The sequence below is a fragment of the Chaetodon auriga genome, chromosome 3 (genome assembly GCF_051107435.1).
Source record: "Chaetodon auriga isolate fChaAug3 chromosome 3, fChaAug3.hap1, whole genome shotgun sequence".
Lineage (NCBI taxonomy): Eukaryota > Metazoa > Chordata > Actinopteri > Chaetodontiformes > Chaetodontidae > Chaetodon > Chaetodon auriga.
Genome location: NC_135076.1, coordinates 11829741 through 11853262, shown reverse-complemented (window position 1 = coordinate 11853262; position 23522 = coordinate 11829741). Strand labels below are relative to the sequence as shown.

Sequence of the window (23522 nt, the reverse complement as noted above, 5' to 3'; positions counted from 1 at the left end):
ATTACACTCACATCCTAAATGATGGAAATAATATGTCATTAAACATGTTCACATTGAGAAAAGAAGATCCAAATCAATTTTATTCACATTTTAAACTGTAACTTTGATTTTCACTGTCACAACTTCCTACCTCGACTGTTTCAAAGACTGACTCTGATCAAATCTAGTCAGTGCAATCATTGCAATATATTAGTGACTGAAATAGATTTATTATTGATTAATTGATTGATATGGTGAACTTGTATTTTTGAATCCGCTGTCTTTTCCTCTAGAGGTGCCCAGGGTTTCAGTGGAGCCACGGAATCAAACCTTTACAGCAGGAGATGAAGTGAGGATCAGGTGCTCGGCCAGCGGCTACCCTCCACCGCGACTGGTGTGGACCCACAATGACATGTTCATCATGGCATCCAGCAGGTGACTTCATCTCTTTCAACATTAATAGATATGAGGACTTTCATGTATCTTCATTTTACAATATGGACATTTGACAGTTTCAGAAGCTCTTACAGAGATGATGAGTGCTATCTTCATTATTTAATTTTCAAAAAGTTACACATGTTCACACTGTTTAAAGCTGGAACCTCAGTGCTGAAAATATATCACATTAGAGATTAGAGGGGCCTTTATTCCCTCCCGTGGGTGAAATTTGTCTTGGACATCGAGAGAACACAGAGACATGTATAGTTAAACTGCAGTATCACACCCACATCTACATCCACAGCAAGAATACTGCATGATGTCCGACACCACAATGTTGCACAGGTGCTCTACAAAAAGATATTGCACATATGCCGTACATAAAGATGTTGCTCAGGTGCCAAACATCCAAAAATTCCACAGATGCCCTCCTGCACAGTTGCACAGTTGCCATGCATGTTATGATGTGATATTAATCAATCAGAATCACTAGCTTTACTTCTCTCAGTCACGCTCGTCTGTGCACTTCTTGATAATGCTGAAATTCCTTGAACATACTGAATTGTATGTCTTGCGTGTTCAGACACAGGATGACTCCTGATGGTACACTGGTTGTAAGAAACATGGAGAAAAAGGACGGAGGAGTGTATGGCTGTCTCGCCAGCAACCAGGCTGGGACAGACACAATGACCTCCATCCTCACTTACATTGGTGAGTTCCACAGACCACATGCATACACCCGTTCATCCATCAGCTACACTGGCTAATCCTGCAGAGGGTTGTGTGGGGGTGGAGCCAGTCCTAGTTGACAGTGGGTAAGAGGTGGGGCACCCCCTGGACAGGTCATATAATAATACACTGCATTTCCATTTGCTCTGTCTGTCATACTGATGTCTATTGTTCAACAATTCTGCTTTGCTAGAATCTCCTGTGGTGACAGTGGCTTTGAGTGATATTCTCATTGGTATCGGAGAAACCACAGTGATGGCGTGTTCTGCATCTGGAGCCCCACAGCCGGAGATCTGGTGGTACAAAGGTAACAGCTCAGAAACAAAAACAAGATTTACATTTTGTGGAGGAAAACAAACAATGACAGGGCCCTATGAAATAAAAAGTTGATTTTTTTTCTGCGTTGCTGTTTGGTTTTGTTGAGGTGATGAGCTCTTGGTAGTGTGCAGGTACTGTGACCTCTTTGACATGTGTGTATGTCACACCAGAATATAGTAACAGTTTTTTTTTCTGTTCATTTGGCTTAGATGCTGTAAAAAAAAAATGCTTATATCCATCCAGGTTTTGGCAACTCCATTATATTTTTTTCTTAGTTGATTCAGTTTTTATTATGAATTTCCTCGATTCTGTCCTTGTTTTCTGCATCATGGAAATCATAGGGCCCTATAAAAAATATTAAGAAAAATAGTACCAGCTCAATGTGGAGCTAAAATAACACCCCATTCAATTTACAGTAACATTTTTTCCATTAGGATTGAGTTTTAACTACAACACTCATCCCTTGTTGCATTTGATCTTCTTACTAGGTGATGTCCAGCTGCATTCATCATCCCACTTGGATGTTGACACATTAGGAGGTACACTGACAATCAAGGAAACCCAGGATGTCGATGCTGGAGATTACACCTGTGTCGCTGTCAATGCCGCTGGCACCTCATCAGGAAAGATCTCTCTCGATGTAGGAGGTGAGTTTAGTAGGAAAAGCACTACTCAGTAAGAACCCAGAATAAATAAGAGGTTTACTACCTGTGAGCCTCAACATAGCTGTGAATGTGCAAACTGCAACATTATTTAATCTGACAGGAGTTTGATAGCAATGGAGTCATTGCTTGTTCCTTGCATTACAAAGTTGCAACAGGTGGCTGTTTTCATGATATAGATGTTGAAGCTTTATCCCACCAGGATGTCCCCAGACTGGCGTTTATGTCCATATTCCAAGCTAGATGGGCCTTGGCCTCTGTTTTGGACCATATCTGTTTTAAAGGATGAATTGCTTAGTTTTACCATACATATCTTTGCTAAGTGCCTATCCAGCTTGAAACATGTCCAATAAAAAAAAAGCTTCTCAAAATGACACTGTCCCTCATAGACAGTGGGATTTCAGCCCTCTGTAGTTCTGGGGCCAAATGCTACAATCATAAGATTTGTGATTCTAAAGAAGGTGTCATATTTGTACCTATACTTTACAAAAGGCACACTGTTGTGAGCTGAATTGAATGTGATATGTCTTTGTTGCAAGGAGAGAGAGTGAAGTTTAGGAAACACCTTCTTTGGAGCCATAAACCCTAAATGGTGAATGGATTGGCTAGTATATGATATCTGTGTAAAGTGACACAAAGCCTGCTTTGGGGCCGTTAATGAACGATGCCTTTGCTAGACCGACGACAGAACATGTCTGGTTTACACCTAAACAAGGTTACACAGGGTGTGTCAGTATCCATGCATGGCTAACTGTGCAGGCCGTATTTTTCACATGCAGAAAATGTAAAAATGACTGACATGTATAACGCAGACCAATGCATACTGTATCCAGAGGGCTTCATATTTTTGCTGAATCTACACGTATTAAACCATAAAATGTTAACTAATAAATAAATGAAAAATCAATTATGAAACGATCATATGGATAAATTGTGTAAAATCTATAAATGAATTAACAAAATAGTCTGTGAAATAACTGAAGACATTATTAAAACTCAACTCATTATTATGAAATGTTATTTCATTATTCATCGTCATCATCACATTTTATTTCATGCTGTCACTTTTCCTGATGGTGGTGTTGTCACTGTCCTCTCACCTTTCAGCTGATCATGTACCCGCTGCCTCTTGAGGTAGCAAGCAGAAAATTAGCTAATCAGCGCCCGTTAGCTTTAGCGACAACAATGCTAATGTTATTCTGAATCAACCAACTAGACGCTGCTGAGGTAAATTAACACAGTAAACAGTAATACATCTGGTCCTAAAATCAGTAGTGAACAATCTGAACTTGCATGATGGACTGCTTGTTGTCTGTAGAATGTAATACAGATGAACAGGTATTTTTTTGACCTTGATCTCTCCAGCCGCACCCAAGTTCACCCGAGAGCCATCAGATGTGGCGGTGGACATCGGCTCGAATGTGACCCTGCTGTGCCTTGCCGAAGGTTACCCTGAACCACAGGTCACCTGGAGGAGAGAAGATGGACATCCCCTTTCCAACAGGCCCCATGGACACGGCACTATTACACAGAGAAGAGGAAGTCTACATATCACCAGTGAGTCTTGGAGTGGCATATGTGCATACACGTTATACATGTAAAATGCTCCAGGTTTACACCTAGGTATCCCTTTTTCTCTCAGGCTTGTGGGTGGAAGATGAAGCAGTATACATCTGTGAGGCTCACAACCATTTTGGCAAGATCCAGACCCAGGCCAGAATCACAGTGACTGGACTGGGTAAGTGTAACACTTGAAAAGTCTTGCCTCTCTGACTCTCTGAATATGTCTTTCAGTTTGTCCCTTTGATATCAAAAAGTCTCCATAGAGCACAAAATGCAAACACACACTCACACATGCTTTTCCTGAATTAGCATTTTTTGCTGACTGTGTCTAATCAAAGATCATATCTGTTTTCCATTTTCTCAAACAACAATGCAACGTCATGTTCTTTTCATGTTCTTGAAAACAACGTATAGTAACTTTGAGTGCCTACATCTGTCTGTGTGTCTCTGTGGATGTGTGTGTTTCTGTTTCAGTCTTAACATGTGAGTGTGAGTTCATTAGCACATTTCAGTGGGTGTGTTTGAACACATGTGCCTTGTTAACCACTGTTCCTGTTTCACCGTTTTCTCTACAGTGGAAACACATTGAGCTCTTAGTATTGTGGGCCAAAGGTTAGACACCACAGACCAACCCAGATGACATATATTACTGCCCCACTGCCCCGTTTCCCTGCTGACAATGCTGCCTCGTGAGAACCGCGCTCCCATTGCAGACGCACATGTAAAATTGGACGGTTGAAGTAGAAAGCAATGCGGTCGCCATACTCATTTGTGTGTGTGCGTGTCTGTCTCCGTGTGTGAGGTTGTGTCCCAGTCCAGTCAGGGTGGTCGTCAAATTCCCAGTGACACCCTGCTGTCTATCACAGCCCCCACAGATGACATCATTTTCTGTGTGAACACAGCCAAACCATGTAGACAAATCTGATGTCACACGTCGTTAAATGTGTGTGTTTGTGTTTGTGTCTGTGTCGTGCAGAGGTATGCTTATGTGAGGGGAGACGAGTGTGTGCTGATACTTTTAGCAGCTGTTGAAAGTGTGTACTGTATATGCTGTATTTTTAATGTGTTTATAGCAACCAAGCCTTCCCCACTCATCATAATGTGCACACTCAAACACTTACACCTGGGCTTCCTTTGAGTTTTGCCAGTGGTACAGAGCTTTGATGATTTATTATGTTTGTCTGAAAATATTGAAGAAAATAATTACAACCACACTTTTTTGTCCATTTTGTTGAGACACCAAATTTGAAACATTTGTCATATATTCTTCATATTATGACTGTCTGAGTCATGTGAGATTTTTGAAGGATGAACTGGATTGCAGTGGTTGGGTTCTGGTTCTTTTGGTCATATGCTTTCAGACACACAAATGTATTTGATCTGTGTGTGTGGCTGTTTTAATTCTCTATCCTCAGAGGAGGCTGCTACCCACATATTATACATCCCTACAGTGTCGAATAACTTCACAGGATTTTTGAAGCTCCCTGCTGATATGAATCTACTTAATCATTTTCTTGAATATTTCCCTGTCATCCTTGGTTTTTTGACACAAGCCCTGTATAATTGTTTCATTGGTATCTGCAGTCTCGCCTGTCATTGCAATGAGCCCAACTGTGCTAAGTGTGATCGAGGACCAGCAGGTGACTTTGCCCTGTGTGCTATTGGCTGGGAACCCACTGCCTGAGAGGCAGTGGCTGCACAATTACGGCTTGGTGAGGACACAAAGGAATCTCACAGTTTTCAGTTGTCTTCCATGTGTTTATTTTGCACCTAAGTTAAATAACCATGATCTCATTTGAACCTATTTAACCCACCAATCTTTCAGGTTACCTCAGACCAGTATGTGACAGTGAGGAGGGACGGCAGTCTGCACATTGACAGAGTCCGGCTGGACGACGCGGGGGACTACACCTGTTTGGCTGAGAGCATTGTTGGGGCCACCAACCATACCACCACTGTCAATGTCTATGGTAGTGTATTAAAGCATCCACACAAACAAACTATAAACAGACATATATAGTTTACCCATATTATGCATGTTTAACCAGCACACTCAGCAGGATGTGTGCGTGCAGCAGAATTGGGGAAATGTGATATTTCTGCTGACTGTGCAGTCATGCAAATATGTACTTTGATGGCAGAGGCAATAAACATCAATGACCTGCACAATTCTACTTCCCAGCAGCTGGCAAAGCACCTGAAAAGGAGAAGCAGAAGTCCCAAAGCCAGTGCTCTTCCTGTCTTCCGATTAACATTCATAAGTAGTATATAAACATTTATCAACTGTGGATAATGAATTATAATGTAGTTACAAGCAGATGTATGTGTGTATTAATGCATAACTCCTGTGGGCACCCATACATGTATGCTGGTGTATAAGCAGATAATACTGCAGCATAAGCAGACAAATACTGTACCTGGATAAAACGTGTTGTGTTCAAATGTCATCAGCCAACTCTTTTGATTGGATCGCTCACTCCACATGAAAGTGTCAGAAGGATGTAACCCTTCATGTGCATGATCCTGTCCCAGTGTTACTGCTTTCATTCACGACAGCGTTGTAAAAGCATTTTCCCTGAAATAAGATAGGACTTTATTGATCCCACACCGGGGAAATGTAGTAATAGTCTTGCCATTGAAAAAATCTGAGGTTCTTGGTAGCGCATGCTGAGACACTTAATGGAACTGAGCCCATGGTCAGCGTTATTAATCACAGGTGCCTTTTCTGCTGTGATGAGTAAAAACATTTTCTGTGACAAAGGCCTGTTGTAAATTCTTTATGTGATATGAAATGTCCCCCTTTGTCTCTTTTATTCTGTTGCCTCCTCCAGTTCTTACTGCCCCTTTTAAAGGTCTCCTTTGCACCGCAGAAGGCTCTTAACCTCATGAATAGGATTATCTTTGAGGTTGCATTAAAACCAGGAGCAGCTGAGGGTAATGGCAGACTGTGGAGCACAGTGAGAGGGGAAAATGTGTTCTCCATTTATGCTAAGACGGTCATTGCCAGATTCTACCAACTTAAATAGGAATTGTTCGCAGCGTGTACGTAAAAGCGTTGGCTCCCTCAGTGCTGAAATTAGGTTAGTCCTTTTCAGATGTACATACAATATGCACTGGACATTTACACTATGTAGCTCCGTGTATAGCTAATTTCCCACAGCCTATGAGAAATACTTTCCACAGAGCCTACATAATGCGAAGTACATGCAAAGAGTGCAGATGGAAGACCACCATGCAATCCCGGCTCGTACTGTGTACACTGTGTGTGATTTTGTTGTTTAGTTAAATCGCGTTTTTCATTTCCAAGAAGATGCTCCAAGCCTCCAGGGGCTGATCATTTCTGCAGAAACCTGGGATCATAGACATAAACAAACAACAGAAACAAGACAGACAGTGAAGGTTGGAGGGAAAGGATGAGAGAGGGAAGAATAAAATAAGTGGGATATCTGCAGCGAATGCTGTGTGTCCATTTAGGGACAGACTTCCTCCAGATGCCTTTGAGACACTCATAATAAAAAAGTGGTGACGCTATATACAACAACCAAAGGGACAGTGTATTGAACTAACTGTGTCATCAATGTTTCTTATGTTTCCAGTGATTCCTACCATTCAGCATGGCCCTCAGGTGTTCAGCACAATTGAGGGCACACCCATCACTCTGCCCTGCCGTGCCAGTGGAGTACCCACCCCTGAAATCACCTGGGCGAAGGTATATATTGCCATTACCGCTCTGAATGTAAAACAAACCAAAGTGAGAGCCGCTACTCTCTTTGCAATAGTGTGCTGTTTTTGTGCCACTGGAAACATTTTCTCTACATAAATGGCAAAATAATGAAAGGGTGATAGAGGGAAACCACATGAAGCAAGAAACTAAATGCAGGTCAAAGGTATTACAACCAAAATGGCCACATCTCACCAAGTGAAAGTCCAACACACCTAAGTAAACAATGTCTTGCCATCCCAAAGTCAGAATTTCTTACTGACAACCTCACATGTTTAAGAGGCATTTTATGATGTCATGACTCACAAACTCCCACTCAAGCACAAGTACACCTCTTGACTCTTTACTTGTAGCTGAATGCAGCTCATTTGGATCTGAGATGTGTACTGTTTGTATTTGTGCAGTTTTGGGCAGTGATAAATTCAACTTCAGGGTGTGTTTTCAGCTACAAAGGAGCAGGTCTCAGGGGTGTTTCGCATGAAAGGGCTGCTATTCGTTTTTAGTACAGTGCTTACTCTATTGATGGGCTCTGGCACGACAGTAGCACATGATAGGAAAATGCCTGTGTGAGGGTACATGTGTGTGCCTCATGCGCTGCTCCATGAAATCAGCTCTACCTGTGGCCATTGGCCTGCACAGTGTGCTCAGTCTTACCACGTGCACTTTAGTGTCTTAGTGTGTACTGTAAGCCAGGGTGTGTATGTGGGCACTTCCCTCTTTTCCATCTTTTACACTAGTTTCTTGGAGTTGTAAAAGCGATGCTGTTAAAGTGAACAGGGCTACGGGGACATATGAAACCAGACCCTGCTAAGTTTTGCACCAGCTGTGAAGATGTGATTCGCTCTGATTCCTTTGCTGTTCTCTGTAACATCAGTCGAGTCGAGTTAGTCATGTCAGACGTGCAAAACCAAACCTGATAGTTGTCTAACTTGCTTCATGTTTTGGTTCTGCATTTAATTGCACAAATATTAACATTTTTATTCAGAGCCTTCTTATTTTACAGCTGGGAAGAAAATCAAGTCATACATGTAGGAAAAGTTAGTCAGTCAAACCAAACATCCTACCTCTTTCTTGGACACCACGTGAAGTGTTAATGAAGCAGAGTTAATGAAACAAACTCTTACCCCTGCCCTTTCTCTGCTGTGATTTGTTTTGCAGGGTGGGGAGCTGCTGTTCTTGGGTGGTCCAGCATTCTCCCTGGATTCTGACGGCAACCTCCTCATCACCTCCCCCTCTGGAAATGAGACTGGAGAGTTCATCTGTACAGCTACCAATGTTGCCGGCTACGCCTCCAGGAAGGTCCAGCTCACTGTTTATGGTAACCCTCGTCACCAGCTGGAGAAAGTCTCCACAAAGCTAAAGGACTTGTACATAGCGTTTAGCGGCAACAGATTATTACTAAATTAATTCTGACACATTAGTATAAGTAGTGTGATCATTGCCCAGAAGTCTAGCAGCATCTACCAGCTGGCAAACAGCATTAATGGCTTTGCTTTGAGCAGAAAAATTAGATGCTTAACACTACAAAATAGAATCTAATGTCCACTATTTTGGCTTCATGGTTTCATACTTAGCTGTAATTTGCTTTGTCTATGTGCAGATCCAGTGTCCTCTATGACTCTTTTTGATTCTTAAAGCCAGTCTTAAAGCCAAACTTTAATGTCTCCACAACTTACAATGTCTAGTCATTCACAGTCAGGCCTGCTTTCAATAGCAATTGGCCTTGTGTGCATAGGCGTGCAAAAATGGGCAGAGCGCCAAGTGCTCAGCAAGTCATTTTCTCCACATTCCTCAGAGTTCTCCTTGGGCTACTGTCAATGTTCAGTGCGCAATCGCTCCGATTGCCTCTGTTTTGGCAGTAATGGAGGACATTTTCAGGACACAGAGGGACAGATATGTGCCAATCTGCTTTCTACTTTTTTAATTTTAATTGCAGTTACCTACCTGTATCTGTATCTGTAGCCCATTTATTGATCACTTTTTATCAGCAATGCTTTATAATCCCCACCTGACGTGGTATAGTATCAGATAAATGCATAATGAGCAAAGGCAACTACCGTAAGGGAGGAAGGAACACTACCAACATGCTTATTACAACAGGGAGCAATTTTATTAAAATCTCTTTTTTATTCATTTGGAACTAAGTCTTTGTTTGCATACTTGCACTTTATACGTTGTCTTAACTTGCCACATGTACTATAAATTAAACTGCTGTTTCTGTGTTTTCCTGCTCATGTTTGTCCAGTCCGTCCTAGATCCAATGCTGGCAGCGCTGGAGGCTCAGCAGAGCCAATGAGAATGTCAGTGGTTGAGGGTGAGGATGCCATTTTGCCGTGTGAGGTCCGCAGTGTCCCACCTCCCACCATCAGCTGGGCCAAGGAGAGGCAGCTCATCTCCCCTTTCTCTCCCAGGTAAGACAAACTGAGGACCACTCACAGCCCTGATGCTGTTCACTGATAATCCAGCAACCCTGTGTGCACTGTATTTGAGTCATTTTTCACTAAATCACCCCATATAACAAACAAAAACACGTTGCTGCCTTAAAATGCACCCTTATGAATATTATCCCATAACAATAAATAAATGTGGCAAAATGATACTATCCCGTCTCCATAATAAGAGTTAGGTTTGTAGTTCTATGAGACTAAGAGAGCCACCATGCTGTCTACATTGCTTTGCTTTATCTCACAAACTATACCCTGTACCCCATCCTATAAAACCACAAAGTATACCCTCAGGGTATACTTTGTGGTTTTATAGGATGACTGAGTAATCATACTCTTCTCTGTGATCTGTTCTACCTACTGTGCGCCTGCCACAGCAGCTATAATTGTGGTTGATGGTGGATTAGTCAGAATTACCGGAGTATCTGTTTACAGAAATGACAGAATAAATCACAGAGTGGAAAAAATGTGGAGTGTGTGTTCTGGTTTTGTATTTGGATTCTTTGCAAGAATGATTGTTACTCAGACTTTCACTTTACACTTATTGCTGTTTGTGTGTGTATGTGCTCCTGCCAGGCACACTCAGCTTCCCTCAGGCTCTATGAAGATCTTGCAGACCAGAGTGTCAGACAGCGGACTTTATGTGTGTGTTGCCTCTAATATTGCGGGTAACCTAACACAATCCATTGAGCTGAGTGTTTTGGGTAAGTTTAGAAATTGTAAATACTAACAAAGATTTAATAATGATGTTATCAAGGGGGGCTGATCTGCAGTATAACCTTTTTCTATCATGAATCACTGAAGCTTATTAAATCTGCTCCTCTGTCATCTGCCCTGCAGTGCCCCCCAGTATCCAGGCTGGCCCAAGGGTAATGAAGGTACAGGTGGGTTACCCTGTGGAGCTGCCCTGTATGGTGAGAGGGGTCCCAGAGCCCACTCTCACCTGGACAAAGGACGGTAAGAAGTACCCAGTATCAACTGATGGCAGCCTGGCATTGAGAAATGTAGGGTTGGATGACGAAGGAACCTACACCTGTACAGCCACCAACACTGCAGGCCGAGATGAGGCTCGAGTTCGGCTTCTGGTGCAGGGTTGGTTTCAGTTTATATTGTGATCCCACAAAATTACACTATCTTCATTATCTTTATGTGCTTTCAGATGTTTTGATTTCTGTATGTCTGTTTAAGGACTTGAGGACATTAAATAATGTGTAGTACTTTGTATTCCTTGTCATGGCAGTGTTTATTGAGCAACGTGAGTTTTAACTCTGATTATTAGAAAGCATCACTGTATGGATCAGGCATCTGCAGCACAGATGATGTACACTACTTTTTAAACATGCATGCTAAACCAGTTATAGATGCTTTGTAGTGTGTGTAAGTGTGTTTATTTTGTAGTGTGCTTTTGTCAGTGATTATGTGTTTAAAGTTTTTTTTTGTGTTTTCGTGTGTTTTCAGTGCCTCCTGTGGTTGAGGTTTTGGAGCCCCCCTTCAACAGTCCTCTGCAGGAGAGAGTTGCAAACCAGCGTATTGCATTCCCCTGCCCTGCCAAAGGTGAAGGAAAATTTCCACCCAGCCTCTGATTCTATGAAGGAGAAGATGCTTGACCATTTAGTTCCCTGTGTAGGATGATAAAACTATCAAAGGGGACATTTAGTGAGGCAACGCTAATAGTTTAAAATAGTTTCTGCAAAAAATATACATTATACTCTCACAAGTAATGATGACTATGTCTAGTACAACACCAAGTTTTATTCTAATTTCCTCTGTTTTGGGTTTCATTTTTATCCGTTCCGTATCTTCTATCTCAGGTCTTCCTAAGCCAGTGATTCGGTGGTTACGTAATGGCCAGGAACTGACTGGTAATGAGCCCGGTGTGTCCATCCTGGAGGACGGCACACTGCTGATTCTGGCCTCTGTGTCACCGCTGGACAATGGAGAGTATGTCTGTGCTGCTGCCAATGATGCCGGATCCACTGAGAGGAAGTACCAGCTCAAAGTCAATGGTGATTGACCTGTTCTCTATGGTTGTAACAGGGGTTACCAATTTAAAGGCATTTGCGGACACATCAGTGTTTAAACACTAAAACATGAACTTTTATCTTACATCTTGCATACATTTGATTGTATTGAAACCAACACTTAAAGCTTGATAATCACCTTTGATACCTCCACAGTGCCCCCAGATTTCCGGGACAGTGTAATGCCAGAAAATGTGTCGTTGGTCCTGAGCCAGTCCACCAGCTTGGTGTGTGATGTCACAGGAAGTCCGACCCCTGTCATCACCTGGTACAAGAATGGGACTCCTGTAAGTGAAATCCCTTTAAATAAACTGTTAACACATGTTCAATGCAAAAAATACTTACCGTTGTTATTCATGTTTACTACTCTAAGAAGATCAAATGTTACTCCTTTAAAGGTAAAATGCACACATCAAAGACACAGTCAGAAAGATTAGGTAACATGCTGCCTTATAATTCACATAAACTTTCCCTTAACTGTGGTCTAGTAAGTCTTCTACAAGGATTGGATCACAAAACTCTCCACGCATAAAAGAAATGAGAAATTATAATGACCTTTCCTTTCATTTATTAATGAAAGTGCTCATAAAAACCAAATGAGCTCTGATCACAGGGTACACTGTCCAAGAGAACAGGCCTTTAACCACCATGGATCCTGTGTGTATTCATGTGTGCGTGTATCAAAGACCAGCAAGTCCAGCCATGGTGGCAGCTTGGCCAAAGCTCTAATGGCAGAATAAATATGATAAAATGATACTAGAACACAGAGTTAGCACACAGTTTGCTGTAACATCCTGGTTAGTTGGCTGCCTTTTGTTCCCTTAATTCATTTTTTCCTGCAAGGCACAGATGGGAAAATCAGAGCCTGCTAATTATTAGCAATCTCAATAAAGATGCTCTGCTGTATGAACGTTTCTACCTCTAAGCAACAATTTAAAGAGTTTCATGTTTTGTACACTTACTAAATTATATTCCTCAGCTGAATAGATCTTTGGCTCTCAGACTGCGACTGTTATTTATTTCTTCCTAAATTGTAAGCTGCAGCTATTTTACTTTATATCCTTTTATCACGATGGCTTTCAATTCACCCCCTAATTACCATCTGAGAGTATTTCCTAAACTGTAACATATGTTCTTATTTTTGCATTTGCATTTGATTTCATTTATTTGTGTTGATCGACAGGTAGTTGCCAGTAACAGTATCCAGATACTTGATATGGGAAAAACGCTGAAACTACTGAAGGCAGCCACAGCAGACGCAGGCAGCTACAGCTGTAAAGCCATCAACATTGCTGGAAGCACAGAAAAGGACTTCTTTGTGGATGTACTGGGTGAGTAAGGGCAGTGTGCAATTGTCTATGGAAACTTTTAATGGGCAAAAGCACTTAATATGCCATGATTCTCTTACTCTGTGCCCCAGTCCCCCCAACCATTGTAGGATCAGGCTCTTCCCAAGATGTTTCAGCCATTGTCAAACAGGAGATCAGTCTGGAGTGCATGGTGCAAGGAGTTCCCTTTCCCACAATCCAGTGGTACAAGGACAGGAAGTAAGTGCCTTCTAATATTAGCGTACTTACTGTCTACATTACTGTAAGAATGGTCAAACAAAAAGAGAAAAACTGTGTGAAACTTTTTTTTCTTTAGGCTGGTGTTTCTTGGTGATCCCAACCTAGAGGTCACCAACAGGGGTCAGGTTTTGAGGATAAAAAGTGCCCGTCTTGGGGACAAGGCCCGCTACCAGTGTAGTGTCACGAACACAGCTGGCAAACAATCCAAGGACTTCAACCTCAGTGTTTACGGTGAGTGTGGATTTTGACAGATCCTCAGCAGGCAAGTGACTATGGCCAAAGCCCACTCTTTATACATTCAATGTATGTAACTGCGTTCACCACCTAACATGACCAAATACAGCTTAATTACAATTTCCATATGGTATCATTTTTTTCCCATTGTTCCAGTGCCCCCCTCCATCAAGGGTGGTAACATAACCACAGAGGTCACAGCCCTGCTGGACACGATGGTAACGCTGGAGTGTGAGGCGCGTGGAGTGCCGCTTCCCACCATCACCTGGTACCGAAACGGAGAAGCCATCCTGTCTAACCGACAGGCCCAGTACGTTGAGCGAGGCCACTACCTGAAGATCCCTCGGGCGCAGGCGTCAGATGCTGGCCGGTACAACTGCAAGGTGACCAGTGTGGCCGGGGGTGCCGAGAAGAGCTATGAACTGGATGTCTACTGTAAGAAGCTGATAATCTACACACACTTCTCTCACTGTGCTGAATGCCATCCTTTTGAAACAAAACCTTTTAGAAACGCATCTTAACAATGTGATTTATAAAACCCAGAGCACATTTTGACACTAAACCAGGGTTTCAAATTGTTGTAAATGAGCAACTCTCTGATCTAAAGCTCCCCTTGTCTCTGCGTTCGCAATCCTTCTCATATGTGTTGAGCTCTTATTGTATTAATCAGAGCTTTAAGGCATTTGGTTTCACTCACAAAGCATAAAGACATTTGTAGCGGTCAGGAATAATTTCACACAGCTGTGGATAGCTGGCAGAGAATTTAATTTAGAAAAAAATCCTTGATCCTTGTAGAGCACAAAAATGGATTCAGAGTGGAGGACTTGAAGCATTAAGCAATTTTACATGTTGTTGGCTGATGAAAGCCTTTGAGTGTGAGATGTCAATAAGATATCAGTCAAAGAAAAAAGTCCACAAAGCTTTAACTCGCCTTTTGTTCTGCCCCTCCAGTGCCTCCTACCATTACAGGGGGTGATGACGGGCCAACTGAGAGGAAAGTGGTCCTCAGTAAGCCTCTGATCCTGGAGTGCGAGGCTGGAGGACACCCTCCCCCCTCCCTCACCTGGCTGAAGGATGGTGTTCCAGTGCGAGATGGTGAAAGCGTCCGTGTTCTCGAGCAGGGGAGTAAAATAGAAATCCTCTCAGCCACAGTGTCAGACTCGGGACGTTATGTTTGCGTGGCGACAAGCATTGCTGGGGAGAAGGAGGTCAAATACGACGTCAGAGTTTTAGGTATAAAAACACATCAAAATAACTATTTGAATTTGTCTATCCATATGCTATACTGACACTAACATGAACAGCACATACACGCACTCACACCTAATTGTTTGTTATTGTTGGACTCAAATTAATGAGACTTGATGAAAACAGCTTGAAAACAAGTGGGCTATCTCTATGCAACCAAAAATGCATCCAGTACCTTTTGAAATTTTGAAAAAATAACTTTTCTGATGTTGGTGGAGGTTGGTTTGCTTTTGTGCATGTATGTTGTGGCAATGCAGTTTAGTAATTCTCAAGCCCTGGCCTGACCTCACTGTTCTTTCCACATTTCTTTGGTGGACCTCAATTCTAGCTAGTTTTAGACTCAAACTCAGTGAAATGAAGAATGATTTGTCTCCCTGCATAGTATATGAGCAGCAGTTCACCACTGCTCACACAGACAGGAGGCTCAGAAGAAATAGAAGCCAAACGTTTGATTCATTCTATGCCAGGTAAAAACACATCAGAGAGAAAAGACATCATAGAGGCTTAGGATTAGCAGCTTGTTTTATAGCTGCTGAGAGACAGAACTTTTTTTGAGGAGTTGTCTTGGTCCACGTTACCTAAGCCACACTGTAACGTATAGAGCTATGTGGCTTGAGCTGTCATCATAAATCAGAAACTATCCTGAGAAGCCCTTTCAGCATGGCTCTGTGACTTGTTAACATAACTCATTTAGTAAAAACTTGATTTGCTTTAATGTGTTTTTCCTTTAACTCTTTCACATATCAGTAAATGCCAGAGGGAAAACTAGTTTTTCTTTGGTGAAGTTGTCAAAATTTGCAGTTCTGCAGCCACGTTGTAGATGCACATTGTGGTCTTGCTGGTGTTTTAATCTCTATGAGCAAACCTAATAAGTCCAACAAGCAGAGCCTGTCATGTCGCGTTTATTCTTTAACAGTTGGCAACGGCTGGAAAAGCATTAAAGCGTTGTCGGCAGGATTCGAACCTGCGCGGGGAGACCCCAATGGATTTCTAGTCCATCGCCTTAACCACTCGGCCACGACAACATGCATAAAAGGGGGACTACAGTGTTGTTTCACTCGAGAGTATTGCTATTTATACCGCATGTATTCCACATGGGAAACCGACACCTGCTATGCTACCATGGCTCTGGATGTGTGACTGATATATTCACAAGAACTCTTCACAAATACAAAAAAAATGCAGTTCAAAACATTTCAGCGCATGAGACCCAAAGCACAAGATTTTATCTTTTCATCACTCATAACTTTTCGTACTGATCTTTTCTGATATTATTATTATCAGTAGCATAAATAGAGAAAGAACAGAAAGAACAAATAAGAGTAATGAATAACAGTTTCAAAGGTGTGATTTTATAATTAATATTTACATAATACATATAGAAATATCAATTTGAAAATGATAAATGGATATAGTTATGTACATTAAGATGATACTTCAAAACTTCACGGAGATTTATGTCTTTCACTCCCAGTTCCTCCTTTCATTGATGGAGCTGATGACGTGACAGAGAGCACAGTGACAATCAACAGCCCTTTGGAGCTGGAATGTCAGGCGACTGGAACACCTGCACCTGTCATCACGTAAGATCTCCATCTCACGTATACAAATACACAGATATAAATACACATGCATAGCTACACACATCCACTGTAAACACTATTCTTTTCCAGCTGGTACAAAGATGGGAAACCGGTCAGACAGGGCGAGGGGTTGCGGGTGGCAGCCAGCGGTCGACGTCTGGTTGTTTCCCGCGCTCAGGTCTCTGACACGGCTCGTTTTCAGTGTGTGGCCACAAATGAAGCAGGAGACCATGAGAGAGACTTCAATGTGGTTGTCCATGGTAAGATATTAAAGTGCGTTTTTATATGATTTGCAGTCAAATGTTTTCTGGCAACAAATGAATAGGGTGGATAGTTTTGCGCACACTGTAATTTTAATAAATGTAATTTATGCTTGAACTTCAAGCCACATGGACACTCCCATTTTGGGTAAATACTACTTTCTGCCTTTTTGGAATTTCATTTTTTTCCCAAATTTGCTGCTGTAAAGTGTTTTTAAGAAAATGACCTTAACCTCCTCATCTTTCCAGTTCCTCCATCCATTCGTACCACCGGGCCAGCTGACCGGTCCGTCGTTCTCCACAAGCCCATCAGTCTGGAGTGCATCTCCAGTGGCATCCCTCCTCCCAGCATTACCTGGCTTAAAGATGGCCGACCTGTGGACACAACACGGGGGCACTTTAAGGTTGGTTTCCTGATTGACTGAATGTTGATTTTAACATGGCATACCACTGGAGTAGGCACAGCTTCAGTCAAACCCTACACGCAGAGTAATGCTGCTGAAATGCACTGAACGCTGTAAGCTGTTCAAAAACCATCACCAAATTCCACATGAATTAAGAGAAAAACACACACACGCACACTATTTAGTTTCAGCGCGGGGCTGTATTGGATAATTGAATCGCTGCCATACAACACAAATGAAAAAAATAAGGCTAACTGTTCTGTTTTCCAGCTGTAAGTCACAGAGCACTGCAAGGCAAAGTTTTGTGCCGAGCGTGTTTAGTTTTTTATAGTAAATGGGAGTCAATTACAGTTGACTCTGACTTTCTGCCATTGATTTGTTTCCAGCAGCACGTGTCTGCATGTAGGGTCATGCTTAAAGACACTGTGTAGCGTTGGTTCAGGCACCGCTCTGAAGTCACGCTTGTGTTGGTTGATTGGCATCAGCTGCAATCTGCTTCACAATGCTTGGCTCATTCACAGCTGTGTGGGTAGTGACATCCAGTCAGATTCATGCAGGTCAGCTGCATGGACACTGTACTCACACTTACTACTGTTACCCTGATGATCACACTGTGGCTGCCACAGCTCCCCCCACCAACACAAACCTCCTCCTGCTCTATGTGGTATTTCTTATTGTTGATTTAGCTGCGATTTAATGTTTGTGTATGCATTTATTAAGAGCGATCAGCTGGATCCTCTTTACTGTGGGATTTATTGAAAGCTCTGTCAAACAGCCTTTTCTGGCACATTTAACTGTGTAACCATTGGCGATAAATGGTTACAGATCCCGTCCATACATGCTTTCCAATGTATGTAAAATACTGTAGTTTGAATAATAATTTGTGGCTGAAAAGCACAAAAAGCTTCAATTATCTTGTTAAAATCCTTAAATTGACATCTCCCTCATTTAAAATTCCATAATCTATGAATGTGTAGGTTTTTTTTTTGTTTTTCATTTCCAAAGTTTAACTGTTGGACACAAGATGTCTCCTGCTTAACTGAGAAGTCAATTCTCAGTGTAGATGTGTGCATTGGAGGCTTCAGGTTTCTGCATCACATTTGTGATCAAGATTGAACCTGTAACTCTGTGGTCACAGCGAAGTGTTTCTCTGCCAGAATCAGTGACTGTTGCTTCAAACAGGTGGAGGATACTTTCATGCTCATTTTAACATGGAAAGTAGTTAGCAGTCTGAATTCTCTGTGCCCTTTGTCTGTTTGTATCTGTCACAGCTGGAGTCTGCAGGCAGAATGTTGACGGTCACAGAGGCAAGGCTAGAGGATTCTGGGAGATACACCTGCCTGGCCACCAATGCAGCTGGTGAAGCCCAACAGCACATACGGCTCAGCGTCCACGGTAACTCAAAGAGACACAGTGCACTCTCTGCATGTTAATGTCTCACTCATCGTCTGGTTTCTGTCACACATACTTCTCTCTACTCTCTGCGTCAGAGGACTAGGTGGAGACCGGAGGATATCATCTTATAAATTGTTGCTCTTGTGTGTAATATTCTGTGTGTCCCGCAGAGCCTCCCAGTATCCCCCACTCTGGAGAGACCATCAACCAGACCATCCTGTCAGGCTTTCCCACTGAGCTCGAGTGCAAGGCCACAGGCAGCCCATTACCTGGTAAGACGGCTCACAGGCTCCTTCCTCCATCCTGCTGTGGTCGCTCACAGGCTCCAGAGCGTAGTTCCCTCAGCCTGCTGAGTTGGAATTGGCTGTACTGCTGCTTTCCTTATCTTTCAGCATTAATGGAAAAGCGGAAAATTGATCTCAGATGTCGCCCTACAGGCAGCTTCTCTCTCTTCCCACTGCCTTTCTTTCCAGTGTATAAGTTCAGCACAGATAAGCCGTCGCATTCCAGTGTAATTGAGCACTTGGGATGTTTTTGTATTTCACAGCAGGTGTTTCAAACAGTCTGATAACTGTGAAACCATGTTACATGTGAAAATACTTGGTTAGAAGTCTATTTTAAGCTCCACTGTCCTCAGCAGAAACAAGAGGTCTTGTTTTCAGCTACTTTGCTTTGTCTAATCATTGAACAAAAGCAAACACATAAATAATTGTTTCTCAGTGTTTTCATGCCGTTAGTGTGCTTGAAGCTCTTTAAATCAAGGCTAAGAGGGGCTGTTTCTCCTTTTTAATGAGTTTTGTGTTGTTTCTGCACTGTAGCTGCTCTCCAATCTTTAGTCATTTTGTTCCAAATTTGATTTATTTTTTTTCTCATGTCTTTCAAATATAACCTTCCTGTGTGTTTTGCTTTATGTAAAGCACTGTGAATTACCCTTGTGCTTCAGCTATCACTTGGTACAAAGATGGCCGACCGCTGACCAGTGCAGCTGGGGTGACTCTGCTGAAGCGTGGCCAGGTGCTGGAGATTGAACGGGCCCAACTGTCTGACACTGGGATATACAGATGTGTAGCGGTGAACCTGGCTGGAGTCGATGAGATATCCCACAGCCTGCAGGTTTATGGTGAGTGTCTTTTTATATGACATTAAAGAGAGATTTACTGATCCTAAATGAAATCAGATAAGATCAATGACACAACATTAGGTATGACTAAGGGACAAAGATACGCTTAAAATCAACTTCTTTAAAGTCTACCAGCACTGTTGAATTCCTGTCAAATACAGTATCTGGTTATATTTCATGCATCGATGAAGTTATTCTTGACAATTTTCTTTTTGTTGTTCTTGCAGTGCCTCCAGTCATCTCCAGCCGAGGTGGTACGGTAACAGTTGTGGTGAATGAAGCTGCCAGGCTGGAGTGTGAGGCCACCGGCGTTCCTCTGCCCAGCCTCACGTGGCTCAAAGATGGCAGCCCCGTGGCCAGTGTTTCACATGGCATGGAGGTACCCATACGTACATAATTTAAATGCATTAATCAATTCATGAGGTAATGACATATTTGTGTACCATGCAACTTTGATGTGCTTAAGCCCAAAAACAAGATTGTGAATGTGTACACATCACTCAAAACGTATATCTCAATCAAATTCTAAACATATATCATATATATTCAAACTTATGGTGCAGTCACAGTAGGTTTCTTGGTGACTGTATTTGTGTGTATTTGTGTGTGTGCGGTGCTCTGTGGTCTGACCTGTTTCTGTCTCCCTCTCAGGTGCTGTCTGGTGGCAGAGTGCTGTCTCTGAACAGTGCACTGGTTAGTGATACAGGCAGGTACACCTGTGTGGCTGTCAACGCCGGAGGAGAACAACATAGAGAGTATGACCTGAGAGTTTATGGTGAGTAAATGCATGTCACCGCGGCGCTCAGGGATTGTTCTTCGACAGTATTCTCTGGCATTTTACTGACAAAATAATTCTCTGCTTAATTGAGAAAATAAACATCAGATATAAATAATAAAATATGAAAGTAAGTTACAGCCTGAGAAGGTGCCTTTTATCAGCCAGCGGTACCATAACTTTCATCATCTTCAGTACCCAGACTTTAAAAAATGCTGCACTGCATTACAAATAAAGTCAGACCTTGGATGAATAGTGTTGTTTTTATGTTTGGATGCTTTGAAATAAATATGAATTTTGGTATCAAAGTAGTTGTAAAACATTGGCTTCATTAGGCAAGTTGCTGGCAGGCTCTGTTGAAAGAACGGAGCTTATGATCGGTTCTTCCTCCTCTTGACTTTAATGTCTTTTTAATGTCTTTCAACAGAGCACCAGATCCAGCACGAAACATGAACTGAAATACTGAAACAATATTTGAAAAGGCCTTGAGCGAAACACGTGCGTGCAGAGGAAGTATCACTGGACTAAATTTAGCTTTTCAATAAACCTTGTCAGTTTCCTACACAGAGCTGAGCTTGATGGCAAATCATTTGTTATACAAGTCAAATCAAAGCTAATGTCACTGAGGTAATCGGAGACAAGTAGTTTACATATAGGGGATTGTAAAGGAAGTGCTTGTGTGCATCTGTCCCTGTATGAACACATGTTAGCAGAACACAAACATCCACATGACTTGCGTACCCTCAGAAAGATCAAAAAGAGCGTGTCCAGAGAAATTAAGGCAGATTTGTTGAGGTAATTGCTACCATTCTTCAGCAGCTTCCTGTGTCTGGCCAAATACTGAGCGGAGCGCCTGTTTCTGTCCTTCCCCAGTGACTTGTGCTCTGTCTGTCCAATAATCATAATGCGGGGAAAATTGGTCAGCAGTCATTTTCTAGATCAGGACAGATTCACCAAAAAAGACGAACTGTCTTGTGAGAAACTGATAAATGGAGGATTAGACGAACAAAATTGCCACTTGACGTCATATTTAAGGAGTTCAGTCTTCTGTAAGAATAGAAACATTGTCATACATTGGGCGGAGACTTGCAGACATTTCCTGAGTTGTTACATCAAAGTGATCAGTTAACCACAGTTTGCCTGTCTGTGGCTCTGAGTTGTGTGTTTTCGTGTTTGTGCCACATGCAAATCATGTTCGGCTCAAATTCTGAGAAATCTCGTGATCTACCCATCTTCGCCTGTGATGATACTTTTATCATCGCAGGAGAACAGAAACGTCCTTGTGGAATTTCTTTGCTCATTAAGTCATTATGCGTCGCAATTTCCATGGAAATAAGGTACTTTGATTGTTGATACCACAAACAAATGTTGAAGTGGTTTAATGGTGCTGTCATTGCCCAAGATAGAATTAGTGCTTAAAGAGCATCAGATGCCCAATTTAGCAGAGCCTGTGCATCTCAGGAAACAATTATTCTGTTTGCTCATGAGGTAATATCAAGAGCTTGCGGCGTTCAGAATGGCTCAGCAGGCTGACTTTCAAGGTCAATCGTCAATATTTCTTATTGGTATCTCATTCAGGGGCTGATTTTGTATGTGTTTCTTTTCAGAGGAGATGTTTGATGATATAATCTATAGCTTGCCCTCATGTCCGCCATAGTGCCCCCAAACATCAAGGGTGAGGAGGTGAATGCCACAGTGATGCTCGGTCGTCCGGTGGAGCTTCACTGCCAGAGCGATGCCATCCCTCCACCCACCCTCTCCTGGCGCAAAGATGGCCGCCCACTCTTCAGGAAGCCTGGTCTGACTGTCTCAGAGGACGGCAGTGTGCTCAAGGTAGAGCCAGAGCTGACAGTGTATACGCCTCTTTTTTGAAATAAATATCATGTTTATTAGCTTTCGGGTTCAGAGTTGTTTCCACGTGTCATGATTTGTCTGTGAATGTAATTGTTAGGTCAGTAGTGCCCAGGTGCAAGATTCAGGCAGGTATTCCTGTGAGGCCACCAATGTTGCCGGCAAAACAGAGAAGAACTATAACCTCAATGTCTGGGGTGAGTTAATCTTCATTTTTGGCTTTATATGTTTGTTGTTTTGTTCATAAGAAAAACTGATTCTGTAGTCGGTTCTGACAAAACTGGAACATTGAACTAACACTGAACTGTCTGTGCAGTCTATGAAAGACTGCAGGGGCCTGTTATCGTTAACACCTGAAGCCAGTGTTTTTTGATAATACCAATGGTTGGGACTAATTTTGGTTTCAGTTCTACATTCACTGTTCTGTGTTTAGCTTCCAAGGTTGGTGTGTTCTTATATTGGTAGGTTTTTAGATTTATCAATGGTATAAATTTTGTTATGAACATTCTCTCTGTCGACTTACAGTTTGTTGTCCTCAGATTTGTCACAGCAGTGTTTTTGCAGTGCTAGGCTTTGCTCTTAATCTCTTAATGCACCAGCATGTACCTTGAATGAGATGTGAGCACCTCCTCTTGGTGTCCTGGCACTATTACAGTTTCTCCCAGTATTCGCGGCTCGGAGGAGGTGTCCCCTCTGTCTGTGACTGAAGGAAGTCTCATCACCCTGGTGTGTGAGTCCAGTGGCATACCGCCCCCCAGCCTCACCTGGAGGAAGGATGGTAAGTGAATCAATGTGTGACAACGACAGCAAAAGAAGTCTGCTGTGTGGACATTGTATGATGCACTGAATACAATGAGCGTGACGTGTTTTAACACCATACCTAACCTGTGATTTGTGTCCCAGGTTCTGAGCTCAAGTCAGACCAACGGCTCAGGGTTTTGTCAGGAGGCCGCCAGCTGCAGATCTCCAGTGCTGAGAGGACAGATACAGCCTCCTACACCTGCACAGCTTCCAGCGCAGCCGGCACCACTTCCAAAGAGTACAGCTTACAGGTTTATGGTACGTGTGTGCCACCATATCTGGTCAAAGTCATTTCATCAAGGAGGAAGTTATGTGTTTTACATGTCGGGAGGCAAAGGTACTGTGTTGACAGTGGCAAAAGAGGAGGCATTAGCCCATGATAAGTTTCCTTATTTGTAGTATTTGGGA

At 42.5% G+C, this 23522-nt stretch overlaps 1 protein-coding gene and 1 non-coding gene across 2 annotated transcripts in view; one reads left to right on the top strand and one right to left on the bottom strand.

Moving 5' to 3' along the window:
* The window catches only part of hmcn1 (hemicentin 1), an 81720-nt gene that overhangs the window by 33362 nt on the left and 24836 nt on the right, over nt 1-23522 (top strand). Inside the window, exons 12-44 of the mRNA XM_076727183.1 lie at nt 273-414; nt 1001-1128; nt 1340-1453; nt 1953-2111; nt 3492-3683; nt 3769-3864; nt 5274-5401; nt 5515-5659; nt 7286-7398; nt 8569-8728; nt 9656-9821; nt 10431-10558; nt 10695-10946; nt 11313-11408; nt 11666-11860; nt 12032-12162; nt 13059-13206; nt 13296-13422; nt 13520-13674; nt 13834-14112; nt 14629-14910; nt 16400-16508; nt 16599-16768; nt 17018-17172; nt 18444-18567; nt 18738-18839; nt 19511-19687; nt 19915-20066; nt 20339-20462; nt 22120-22295; nt 22414-22510; nt 22969-23091; nt 23217-23372. Of these exons, the coding sequence (XP_076583298.1) occupies nt 273-414; nt 1001-1128; nt 1340-1453; nt 1953-2111; nt 3492-3683; nt 3769-3864; nt 5274-5401; nt 5515-5659; nt 7286-7398; nt 8569-8728; nt 9656-9821; nt 10431-10558; nt 10695-10946; nt 11313-11408; nt 11666-11860; nt 12032-12162; nt 13059-13206; nt 13296-13422; nt 13520-13674; nt 13834-14112; nt 14629-14910; nt 16400-16508; nt 16599-16768; nt 17018-17172; nt 18444-18567; nt 18738-18839; nt 19511-19687; nt 19915-20066; nt 20339-20462; nt 22120-22295; nt 22414-22510; nt 22969-23091; nt 23217-23372 (5001 nt within the window). The remainder of the gene's footprint in view (nt 1-272; nt 415-1000; nt 1129-1339; nt 1454-1952; nt 2112-3491; nt 3684-3768; nt 3865-5273; nt 5402-5514; nt 5660-7285; nt 7399-8568; nt 8729-9655; nt 9822-10430; nt 10559-10694; nt 10947-11312; nt 11409-11665; nt 11861-12031; nt 12163-13058; nt 13207-13295; nt 13423-13519; nt 13675-13833; nt 14113-14628; nt 14911-16399; nt 16509-16598; nt 16769-17017; nt 17173-18443; nt 18568-18737; nt 18840-19510; nt 19688-19914; nt 20067-20338; nt 20463-22119; nt 22296-22413; nt 22511-22968; nt 23092-23216; nt 23373-23522) is intronic.
* Nucleotides 15869-15950, bottom strand: trnas-aga (transfer RNA serine (anticodon AGA)). Its single transcript has one exon. It is a non-coding gene; the product is annotated as a tRNA-Ser (tRNA).